At 37.0% G+C, this 13,445-nt stretch overlaps 1 protein-coding gene across 1 annotated transcript in view; it reads left to right on the forward strand.

Moving 5' to 3' along the window:
- Nucleotides 1–962: 962 nt before the first annotated feature.
- Nucleotides 963–13,445, forward strand: part of egfra (epidermal growth factor receptor a (erythroblastic leukemia viral (v-erb-b) oncogene homolog, avian)) — a 57,418-nt gene continuing 44,935 nt past the window's right edge. The window contains 1 exon segment of the mRNA XM_033982588.2: nucleotides 963–1,316. Coding sequence (XP_033838479.1) covers nucleotides 1,238–1,316 — 79 coding nt within the window. The 5' untranslated portion in view covers nucleotides 963–1,237.

Genomic DNA, 13,445 nt, shown 5'->3' on the forward strand with positions numbered 1-13,445 from the left:
TCATATTATATTTTACTGTTTGAGAACTGTTTTTAAACCCCAAACTACACCCCTAATAAAATAAAATAGAATAATATGCATGCATAAAACATTACACACTCAAAAAATTAAATGTATGACGTCACCCTTGTCCCATTTAATTAGGATACTTGATTTTGATTCATAGCAGTGAAGAAACGTCACCCATGTGTTTTGGGATCGCTCATACGCTCAAATCTTTTGGAATGACATACTTCTGTTTGTGAAAAGAAAGCTTGATATAAACCTTAATGCAACTTAATGCAAAATATATAATTTTTGGTGCTTTCGAAAAAGATATTAAGGAAAAAAAAAATAAAAATAAAATATATATATATATATATATATATATATATATATATATATATATATATATATATATATATATATATATATATATATATATATATATATATATATATATATATATATATATATATATATATATATATATATATATATATATATATATATATACACGTATTGAACGTAATCCTAATCCTCTCAAAATATGACGTTCATTGTTCAATTTTCTAACCAGGCCCAAACTTCTTATATAATTTCTTTAAACTATTGTTCAAATCCAAAAGCGCTGAAAAAAGCACTTAGCACAGAATTTGAAATGTACTTCTGTATTTACTTTTTTTTTTAAACAATTGTTTAATATTTTTTGCACATGCTGTATGAATGTAATGCGCCTCTTGCTGTTGTTCATTGTTTATATATCTGTATATTAGTAATAAAAAATTTTTTTAAAAAAAACTTTGATTTTGGTCCAAATGGCCTAATTTATCCAGTTTCATCATTTATATACACCATATATCCACATAAAGATTTTTTTCTAATAATTGTATTTTTAAGAAACCTGTTAAAAAGCCTGTTTATCCTCTCGTACCACCCGTATCCTCAGGTGAAGGTGCCCACGGCCGTGCTCCAGTGGCCCCGCCCCCGCCTGTACCTGCGGGAAACGCGCCCCTCCCCCGGTGACGTCGCTCCAGCGGTTTGTCCTCGCTGGTGAACACCGAGCCTGGGGTTGAGTTCTGCACCGATCTGCTTCTGAGGAGGAGCTGTCAAAAGTTTCACGAGAGCGGAGGAAACCTTACTCTTTTCCTACAAGTCTGTTACAACTTTTGGACGTGCGGATAAAAAGCGGAATATCGTGTTTTGTTGGAATGGAATGACACCTTTACACCGGGAGCGCGTCTGAGTAAACTTCACGATGGCGACCAGTTTTCTTCAGTGGTTCACTCTCACCTCCTTGGTCTTGTTTGGTTGCTGTGTGCTTGCTGAAAAGAAAGGTACGTTTATGAAGCTGCTACTTAGGGGCAGGGACGTAACTTTTAGAGCGGCGCTAAACTTCCCACTGCCTCACAGATATTTCCATAAATCACAGCGAGCCAACTCCTCTCTGTGGTTGCGCAGAGGGGAAAGTTGCAACAGCGTGAGAAAAAGTTTTAAAAGCGGCCGTGTTTTCATTGTACGACCTTAAACTCAACACAGACACTAAAACGGGCATGTTTCTATACAAAACACATACAAATAATGGTTAGCAAGTTAGTTTAATGTGTTGCGTAAAGGTGGAATACTCTTACGCACATCCCCGTGTAATGACGAGGTGCCAAAACTTGCAGCAGTCCCACACAGATGCTGCAGGGAGGGAGCTGGCATGGCATGCGGGTTGTGCAATGCCATTTTATTGTTGTTGTCTCCTAAACATGATATCACAACTTTCTATTTTGCATTGTGACATGTTTTATGAGCAGTTTGTCAGGCTTATTTCAACTGCAGTGATATGTGTTGTGCTTGTATATTTTTGGATGAATTTAATTGGGTCAAGGACAGGAGAAAATTTAACTTTTTATATTTTTTTATTTGTTATAGTATTGTATTGGTTCATTTTGCCTTTTAAATGTGCTAATGTGATGCAAATTATGGCATTATTAGATCTGGATGTATTGATATAGAGGAAAATCATGATAAACGATAATATTGAAACGACTTTAATGATAACACAAAGCAGGATTATCGCAATAAACTTAATTTTAAATACACAGAATGATAAAAATTGGTGCGCTGCCACAAATAAATAGCAGAACGAACCCATAATTAGTCATAGAAGTGACTTATTCAACCTTCTACAGCTCAGATCTTACCATGTAATATAAATCTCTCCACTATTTCAAAGAATGTGTACACAGGATAAATACTGAGCCCCAAAATATATGGTTCCAGGTTTCATATATTGAACAATAAGGTAATATAGTAATTATACTGACAGGTCTGAGCATTCTACCAACTCTGGGTTATAATCTCTGGCAGACTGCGTTGTTTAGACACGTGTGGTCATTTTGTGGCATTTCAATCTTTTTCATGGGACGTTGCCTATAAATGAAGGCTAAGATGTGAGGTTGGGAACACGTTTATTCGTTCCACATGTACTTAGAATGATTCATGCCCTCGTAAAGACCTCACATGGGGAGAGAAAGTGACCAGAAGTCTCATTTTACTTGCCACAATGATTTCCTACCATTATGCATCATCATTGTAATACTCATCAGATATGCTACATGTGTGTCCTGCATCTCCTGTGTCACTTAGACCCAAACTGACTTTTTCTTTCTTCCTTTTTGTAAACCATAACAAATCAAAAATGTTTGTAGGACAACAAGACAAGATTCCCTAAATATTTCTGAGCTTCTAAACAAATTGGACAGCACACTCGTCACGCTATGCCCACTGTAAATAAGGATTTTTGTGGGGTTTATTAAGACGGTACAAGACTAGATTGGTAGAGAATGTGAGGGGATGCTGAGTGGTGGGGGCCAGTGGCAAAAGTTCTGGTTGATATTTGTCTGTAACTGTCTTGTGTTGTGTTGTCTTGTGTATTTCTTATGTGAAGTTATTTCAGCTTGATTAAAAAAAAAAAGCTAATATTAATGCGCATGGGTAAACATAGGTATAGTGTTCAGGTCATTTAATTATGGCTTGTCTTTTGTGAAGTTGTATTGGCAGCACATGGGAGGTAATTGGAGCTTGTTGTTGGGACAGGCAGATGGTGGAGGTGGAGGTAGTGTTTTTTAAGCACACTTAGTCTGTTTGGCACCAGCGTTGCTACTACTGAGGACAAAGTGAACCTGTGATGTTATTGTTAAGCTCAAAATGGTGGTTTGATGGTTAAGATTAACTTGATCAAAATAACCTTAACCAGAGTTTTTATTATTGTAAATACTGCTAAATATCTGGTCACATCTACCTCATGTGCAACAATATTTCAATTTTACTCTACACTTTAATTGCACTTTAATAAAGCTATATGTATATCATTATTGCTTTCTAATCAATATCTTTCTTTTGTACAAACCACAAAATATGCTGGAAAGAGTTAACATCTAACAAGTGTTACTATTTACAATTGCACATGTACTGATTGTGACTCAGGGCAAAGTTGGAATTATTCTAATCATTAATATGCTTAATGTGCAAGCTAAACCTTTTTTCTTGCTTTCTATTGTGTATGTCAAACAAGAATATGGGTGTCACTGTATTCTGCTATTACACAATTTAAAATATAATCTTTTATCTTGCATTTGTTGGTTGACTCCCACCAACTCAACCTCGACATTCTACAAAACATGTAGGCCTGTATGAAACATTTGACATTTTGCTGTCTGCGGGTTCCTACTTTTATGAAAACTTTGATCTAATGATGTAACAGGAAAAGTGTTTTGGTTGCTAGGACGTAGGTCACTGAGAACATCTGGCCAGCTGTTTACACACAAGTGTAAATGAATGAGCTCATGGACAGAAAATAGACCCTTTTATCTCCACTAAAAGCACTGAGGGGTCTTTAACACTCAGTATGTTTAACACTACAAGGAGCAAAGAGAAGAGCTTTTTCCAGTAAAATCAAACCTAACAGGCCAATTTCCTGTCATTAAATCAAAGTCCCCTTTATCAGTGTGACAACAGTTAGGATGTTTACACAAGGCCACCCCTGCAGAGGCTTATAGGGTGTTAGCTATTGAAGTGAGATACACAGTGCACCTGACGCTTGCTATTTGTCCCATAGAAAGTGCACCTGCCCGGCTCATGTGGACAGTCTGATTTCACTGTTCTGGTGACAAATCAGACCCATATTCCCAGTCCAGGACAATCTCCTGTCAAGTATCCTCATCTGCACCATTAAGCATTTGTGTTTTGATTGTTAGGGTAAATATTACAGTTTGATTTCTTTGTGTACAATGCCTTAATGCAACCAGACATACATTTTCATCTTTCCAGTTCCAAGTATAATAGAGTCTTGATTGAAAATACATACAGTTTTATATGCCACAATTCACAAATCAATCCAAACACAAGTGAATAGATTTGAAGCATAAGCATATCTGAGTCAATTTCATAAAAAACATTTTCAAATAGAGTTTACTTTTTTCCAGCCATGCAAATATTTCTTTTCAAAAAATAGTTCACCTTTAATTAACAGTCCCCATCACTTAAGAGACCGTAAACAAACTTTGCCACTTCACACAGCCTTAGAGCCCATGCAATAACTGGACTGGATAAAGCTCTTAATACTCTGTGACTGAACTCAATTCCAGCTGTGAAGATTAAAATGTTATTATTTTTTATTATTAATCAAGTCCCTTCACAAAGTTCTTGCCAGGTGCCTAAGCTGTGAGAAAGATCAGACTAATCATAGAACCATGTCAGAATTTAAATCTTTAATCCTGTGTGTGTGTTTGGCACCAGATAACCGGCTTAAATAAATATGCTTTCACACAACTACTGTTATTTGAATTCTCCACTAGAGCATGAGATTGGGAGATAAGGTTGTGGCTGGGCATTGTTGACAATAGACAATAGTGTACCACCAGACAGGAAGCCCGAGTGAGGGGTGTCTCCAAGATGACAAAACCATTCAGAAACTGGAAATGTTCTTAGTGCTTTTGGCCTTAAAGACATAACCTGAGACATAACCATAGTCGTTTGAGGTGGTTTTAACATTCTTCGACGATGATCTACTTCTCTTTTTGGTGAATAATGGTTTTAAGGCATTGATGATTAGTTTGCAGAGACTGGGAACTGTTTGTATTCATGTAACCAACGGTGCTCATGAGGAAGTGTACAGTTCGTTTGGAAAAATCAGATATCAACACACCCTTGTTCAGAGTGTGATGATGTTCTTTCATTACATAATCCGCCCAGTGTACCTCTAGATAGTCCTTATATATTTATTTTATTTTCTTATATGAACTGTACAGATCTCATGCTGTTAAACCATCTTTTACAAAACAAGGTTCATTTGAGAACGTTAAAGCATTATATTCTGTATCCTGTTGCCCAAGACCACTGTGTTGTACATTTTTGTATCCAAACATTTTCAAACACCTGCAAAACTACTGAATCAGGAGATCGTCTGTAGTCCAGCTCTGTATCCCTGAGTGTCCTGACTAAGTGCTTTTCCAGTGTGTTGTGTTGGACTAAAATGCACAGCCTCCTCCTCCTCAGACTGCTGCTTTCACCATCACTTATGCCGAACCGTGCTGTTTCTTTTCATTAGGGCCTACGCTCGCTCTTAGATGGATGTCTGTAGTGAAATGTGCATTATGATCCCCTGTAATCCTAGAACTCCTCGTCTGTGTTTCAGCTCCACACTGGCCCTGCATGGTGCTACTGCAGCATGCCTCTTTTTGACGATTTTAGCAGATTTTAAGCTGTTTAAAATATGGACTTTTCACCAAGCTAGAAAAGTATAGTCATATGAACTTAAAATCACCTAAAACATTTGCCTTCTATTATTTCAATGTGTATGGCACTGTTACAAAGAGTACACTGCCTAAGGAGTTGTCAGCTAGAAACTAGATGCCCATATGAGCATGCAATAGTAGTAGTAGTCAATAGTCTCGATCTTTTAAAAGAAATTCACAAAAAAAGGTAATAATCTCCTCAGTTATTGTCATAACATGGAGGTTCAGTTCAATTCAGTTTTATGTATATAGCACATTTAAATACATACAACTTCAGCTGCCCAATGTGTTTCTACAAAAAACAAATACAGAATAAGTAGCACTGAAATCAAGCTTGAAATCTCTCGTGACAACACTCCTGACTGCTTTTACCATTTCTGTGAAAAAATGAATTGGTTCCACTTTTAAAGCCATATAGGCCTACATCATTTTGTCCATATAAGTTGAGTACTTTATGACTTGTCCCCATCTCCTCCCTATGTCTGTTTTGGATAAAGTGCATCATGTCTGGTGCTTTAAGTGCTTCTGTTCCTGGATTTGGGTTTCACAGCCTGACAATGGCCTCTCTGTGGATCCCAGGTTATCACTCAGAGCTGACACTTAAGTCGAGTTGGCGTGATATGTGCCACGCTGCAGACAAAAACTAGACAAGAGGAAACTGGAAACTTGTTCATATTTTTTTTTTCTTTGCCAAACAGTGCAGCTTTGTTTCAATCCCAATATCAGACCGCACCTGTGTAGCTGGTAATTTTATGTCTGAGTTGTAGTCAAAATTTACCAGACACAACAATGTCTCTCTTTTACCTGTGTTTTCTATGAACAATGCCGCTTGTATGTCTCTATAAACTATACTGCAACAAAGGAAAGTATTTGAAGTGACTAATATCCTTATATTACCATTACTCTATAAACCTCTGTCTGCAGATTTCTTTTTTAATAGTTAATTTTTAGTATTTCTTATGCTAAAAAACAATCCATGTACACTTTGTATCTATATATTGCAGAGATAACTTCGCCTTCCTCTGAAAGTTCACCCGTCATTGTGATTGGTTAAATCTACTTGTCAATCACTCAACTCGACCAATAGGAAGAGTAGATGGGTTTCTATGTTTGAGTATTATCCTGCATTAAAAAGTGAAGCTGTGAATCACAATATGATTTTACCATTTTAACAGATTGTCACAGGGATGAGATATTTATTTGATTTTTATTGTCATATGGCTAATATTTAATTGAAAAATCTGTAAGTCCTTCTGGTTCAGTTATTTGAGTGTTATGTTCATGTATATGGACATTGTCAAATTGTCATGATCTGTACATCACCATTACCCCAAACCTTCATCTATGCTGTGACCTTCTGTCTTTTCTATACATTGCCCCGACTATTATAGCATGAAATGAGTAAGAACATGCGGTTACTGATTGAGCTGGTTTACACTGGTTTGTTTGTACTTGGTAACAAAGTCATCCGCTGATTTTATGGTCTTTCCATGATCCTGCGGTCATGCACAAGTGGAAAGTGATCCAGGAATTTAGGTTTGGAAAAAGCCTGGCGTTATCTCATCCTCTGATCAGGTGCAGCAGTGAAAAGAGGCCATAGCTCCAGAACAAGCCAACCTATAGTGTAACTTAATGTATGTCCGGTACAACATACTGATTCATTTATTATAGTCTGTATTTCCATAATAATAAACAGAACCTATTATAAAAATTCCCTTGAATTTGGTCAATGTCAAAGGAAGCTACAAAATATGTTCTGATTTTTGTGTCCCATTTAGGATTTAAAAGTACACTGTGTAACGTTTCCAGCTGAGTGTCATCTACTTGTGCTTATCTCCAGATGTTATTCCTTCGCCTATAATTTTCCACAATATGACAATGAAGTATTCATCTCCATGGACACAAGCATGTGACTTCACTAGACCGATTTACAGGTCAGATCTGTGGAAAGGTGATATTGCTCACAGTAAGAATACGTATTTTCCAGGTATTTTAATCAATAAAAACACCTGTAATTGAGTAAATGCAATATAGATTAGTTTAACACCATACTGTGAAACATTCAGGAAAAGCAGTTACATCTCCATGGAGGCTGGTCTGAAATAAAAATGTATTACTCAACTAAAATAAGTTTAAGTCATATCAATTATTTTTTCCTCAGGTAATGCTGTCAAAAATCCTTTCTGCTTTCTCCATGTACAAAGCTTCATTTCTGTTTAGTAAGAGCAGGTGTTCATATCAAAGTCAGTTTAATGCCTGGCCAAACTACATAAACAGTACATAGTCTTACATTTGTATTAATGAGGTTTCTATGTCTTTTGATGTCTAGAGACATTTTTGCTGATGTTTTAGTCCTTCAGGGCTGAGAGGGAAAATGGGCAGAACTCTGTGTTTTTACTTTGATCTTGGTTCAGATCCATGATTTTAACACCACAGTCTCAGACCATATTAAATTTGAATGAACATAGAACCGAGCTTCTTTTATCACAGTCTTTAACTTTTAGATCATTTAGATGTCAAGGATGTACCTTGACTTACATGCTGTAAATGGGAGGTTGTATGTTTACATTGTTGAGTTTGTACTATGAGATCTAGAGAGTGATTAAAGGCATTTAATTTTTACACATAAGTTAAAGGGGCAGCTCAAAACATTGTTTTGAGTAAGTTCGGATGGTAAAGAATCTTCCTACAAGAATTGGTAGTAAATGAAAGAATGAGAACTTAAAGTGTATTATGTAATACTCACCTTTCCACAGATCTGACTAGTAACGTGACCTGCTTATGTCCATGGAATTAGAAAGGTTTCAAGCCATACTGTGGAACCTTTTAGGCAAAGGAATAACATCTCCATGGAGACAACGAGGTGATGGACCCTATACCAGAGAGGTTACTAGTGCACCTTTTGAAACAATATTATATTGATGCCATAGTTTGCAGAAGAGTACAATACCTACATTTCTTAAAAACATTGGTGGGTTATTTGGATATTACTGCACTGGCGTCCTGTAGGTATGGTGTCTGCTTTACCAACCCCGGGTCAGGCTGTGGACTAGTTTTCATTCAGAGGAGGAATCCCCCATCGGGATCAGAACAATGGCTTTACAAACAAAACATCTTCCCTGAATATTTCTGAAGAAAGCCTTGACAAAAGGGTGGTGCCTGATCCCTGAACCTGCACTTCCCTAAGCACAGTTAGCCCTCTTCCTGTGTGGTCCAATGTATTTAAGGTACAATATGGTTAATTTATCATATTTGTGTCATAAGAGTTACTATTTACAACTTTAAGATTCAGCATATTTAAGCTTTTATGTCAGAATGTGCAAATATCTTGAAAAATTAATACCCATATATAGCATTGTTTTGCATTAGTTTGCATTGGCATTGGTCATTCCCAATGCAAATTCTGAGGTTTTGCCATTTTGTGCAAACCAAAAGAAAACAACAACTTGGCTCAGAAGAGTCATAATCTACCAGAGTGAGAGCAATTGAGCTGATATTACAATTTGTATGGGAAAAATTAGATCTAAAAAGCTTAAATGGTTCTGATAGTTCAATGTTTTCTCTATGGGATGTAATTGGATCCAGTGCCTGCCTAACAATGCTCTTCAGACCTCTACAGTGGAGAATTACTACATTTATCTCAAATTTATTTTTGCTGGCCTGCAACCTGGACATACTTAAAATGTGCACTCTTAACAGAATCTTCATTTTAAACATTAGAAATGGCAAATCTAAACATAATCACAATGTAAATCATCACATTGTTAGGCAATGGGGGGCACTGTAAGTTGGCAGTTGTAATTTTCTGCCCAATTGATTTACACACACATGCGTTATTTATAGCTGCACCGGGAACAGCTTATTCAATAATCTTCATTTAATAACTTTAGATGTGTATTATGGGTATTACATGGTCCATTTGCAAGGTGCGCTTAGGTGCCAGTCAAAGCCCTATCCTATGTATCTTTGTTGTGTTTAATGAAATGGAGTGAAGAAGTCAACCAAACACGAAATATGAGCTGCAAGGTTTAGTATTTTACGGTACACTAGTTTCTTAAAATCCATCCCTGGAAACTGGCTTCAATTCGCTATAATGTTTCCCAGGACAAAGTCAACATTGAGAAAGGGGTGTTAGCTGATACCGGTATTGCCTATGGGTTGTTTCTGGTCTAGACCCTCTGTCACATATTTGAACTGGCCTGGCACTGATATAGAGCAGACTACAAGAGGGGGAATCTAAGCTTACATATTCTACGCTGTTGGCCTTCAAACACCAAGCCAAGAGGACCTCACAAAAATGTCAATAAATGTCTTCATGTTTTAGCCAAAATACATGAGCTGCTAACATTTAACTGCAGATGAGGAAAGCATGGTTTTCATAGCAGTAAGGAGCAAAGAAGAGATATTTGAATATGTATATGAACCTACCGGTAATCAAAATGAGAAAAGGGTTTTATTGCCATTGTCCACGAACAACAGTAGTAAAATGCGTTGGTGATACGGTGCAACATAAACCAATGAAAAAAGACTTTGATTAGTACGAGTGACATATAATCAATGAGTGTGTAAAGTAAAGGGGAGATATTATGGAAAATTGACCATGTTATAATTGTTTTCCATTCTCATTTACCCACTCAAAGCTATATTTAAAGTGATTCATGCAAGTTTAAGCGATCATCATTAACTTGCAATCAAGATGCCTGCCATTGTCAAATAATAAAATGGTGAAAATTAGCTATGAATAATGATACCTCCACCTATTTCCTCCTGGTAAATACATTGTGCCCAACATACCCAAACAGTAAGTGCTTGTCTAGTTCAAAATATCCAAATGAACTATTGTCCTTTGTTGTATTTAATAAATGCAGAGTCTGAATATAGGATCATACTTTAGCCAAACACATTGTCCCAGTGTCATAAATGCAATAGATTTCTGTCTTTTTGTCTTTTTTTCAGGCCAGATTTAACTCTCTGCTGTAGTGGATGTACCCCAAAGCACTGGACAAAGGGTTCTTTATTTGGGTCTGGGTAGTATTCTGACACTGGCTTATCTGTCTTCCTCTGACCTTAACTTGCCATGTAGACACGACTTTACGGCTTTGTGTCAACAGAGGGGAGAATGGCATTTTTAACGACCCTTAGTCCAAGGAAAGACCACTAAAGTCAGAATACATTTAGCTGTTTATGTGTGTAGACAGAGACAGACAACAAGGAACTGCTTAAATCATCATTATCTGAGTCATGTTTTTAAATGGTTAAATTATAGTTTCCACTGAAAGTACAGGTAAAACTGCGTCACCATAGATAATAAACCTAATCTCTTAGTTAAAGACACATTGTGTAACTTTTCAGTTGGAACATACGCCTACTTCTTGTGTTAACTTAACATATGACATTAAACTTTTTGCCAGATATTTTATTACGGGGGACAGCAAGGTCGCCCTTCCACAGATCTGACCTCTAACTTGACCCGGTGCCAGCACCTGCTCGTCTCCATGGAGATAAGTTCCAGTCTGTATCATGAAACATTCGGGCAAAGCAGTGACACCTCTATGAAGATATATCGAGAACATGTTTTAGAGTAATATGATTCAGTTATTTAATTTAGATTCACACAATGATGCAAACATAATCATCATAACCAGTGAAACATTAATAAAGACGTCAGAGTCAATGTGGTGCCAGTGTTTTAATATCTGACCTCTTCCCTCAGGAATTTTTATCAGTATCATAAAATAAACCTGCCCCCGTGCCATTAAATTCACTGACAACTCCCTAAAACTATATTATTACTTAGAAAAGCTAGAAGGTAAAGTATAGAAAGTACAACATAGAGCTGACTAATTCCTCTCTAAGTTTCAACACCAATGCTTCATTGGGCTCAAAATTAATTTCCTGGTGGGTCATTGAGCGGAACATCTTCATTACCACATGTTCTCATAATTGTAACCAGAGGGCTGTAAAAAGGAGGGATCCATTTTGGTTTCCCTCCCATAAAACACACAGCTGATCCTGCTATGCCAAGATTGTCCAACAAAGCATTAGAAAGGACTATATACTTCATTGCCCATGTTTTGTTTTACAGCAACTTGACATTTAAAATCACTGTTCATTTGTCAACACAGGATACATTACAATATTAGGTATATTTCATATACTCTATATATAAATGGGCACAGTCAACCCACTAGTTGCCGCGTTCTAAGTAGGAAGTGAGCATGAGTGCTCCATCAAGTCTGGTTCCAATTCTCTTTCTATTGAAAAACTGTTGCCCCTCTCTCCGTAACAGTGCTGTCAGGCTCATCCCTCTGGTTGTAAAATGTTCGTATTAAACTGCTCTACATGAACCTAGTGTTTATATTTTGCTATTTTGTCTGTAAATCAAGATATGAACATTAATAAGACACAAATCAGTCACCTTCTTTCCCTGCTGCTCCTACTATACTGCTTGATGCTGCTTTTCTTTGAATTCTTGTATGTTATTATTAAAATGGGTTAGGCGTTACTTCAGCCTAAACCCTTTCGGTCATGATAGAAATGTTATGTACAACCTTATACCTTAGCGTTGCTAAGCACCCGCTCTCCGCTAAACCAGCAGGGTGGCCGAGGAGGGGTGTTACCTTCAACAGCCTCGCTCCGGATTGGCTCTTTGGTTGCTATGATACTCGCAGTCAAAATTCCAAATAGATTTCAGGCTTACCATATTCTCGCTTGCATAATAGTATAAGATTGACAGTAAAGTGTGTATGCATGCAAGTAAAGTGTGTATGCATTCTGATATTCATTCCTGCTCGTCTCCCTGAAAATGTTTTTGCTTTGCCGAGATTGTCCACATTATGGCATTACGTGTTTCTGCCCAGCATTTAATTCACTACCGTGTTGGTGTTTTCATTCCCTGTGCATTCTTATTGTGAGCAAGCTCGCCTCTCCACAGACCTATAATTTTGCCTTGAGACACAATCTGCTTGTCTCCATGGAAATGTTTAAATTTAATGCCATACTGTGAACATACTGTGAAACATTCTAACCAAATCAATAAAATCTCCATGAAGACAAGTTTGTGGTGTACCCTGCATTTGTAATATTTTTAAAACAGCAAATTGTAAACAATGCCACACACTGTAACATTTTGGCACATCTATCATTTTGGCAGCTAGTTTTACAGTGAAACACGTGTATCTAATAATGCTGCCATTGAATTTATACTTGTATCACCTTTCATTTGACCAACAGCTCTTAAGTGTTGTGATAGTGGTTGTGTAGTTAACAGCACAATGGGATCCACAGACTCAAGTACGTAGTTGGACCCGAGCCAGCCTTAAGGATTGTATTCCCCAAGGCATTCACTATCCACTGTATCAACAAATGCTTCCTGAACTGATTAGAGTCTGTAATATTAACTCACATGCTTCAATATCATTGCATTAAGCCACCACAAAGGAGATTGAATAGAGATTAAATTAGTCTAGGAGGTTGGTTTTGGGTCAGACAATATGTAACCTACAGTGATTTTGCCAGAAAAGAAAGTGATGGTATTTGAGAAATGTGGTGTGAATGGGAAGGATAACTTTTCTTTCCCATAGTTATTATCGGAACAACCCGCAGAGTCCAACGTCTTCCAAGTAACCATGAATTTATGGCCAAGATTTATCCTGGATTTAAAAAAGCTTGGCACCTGCT

The sequence above is a fragment of the Periophthalmus magnuspinnatus genome, chromosome 17 (assembly GCF_009829125.3).
Source record: "Periophthalmus magnuspinnatus isolate fPerMag1 chromosome 17, fPerMag1.2.pri, whole genome shotgun sequence".
In the NCBI taxonomy this organism is placed as follows: domain Eukaryota; kingdom Metazoa; phylum Chordata; class Actinopteri; order Gobiiformes; family Gobiidae; genus Periophthalmus; species Periophthalmus magnuspinnatus.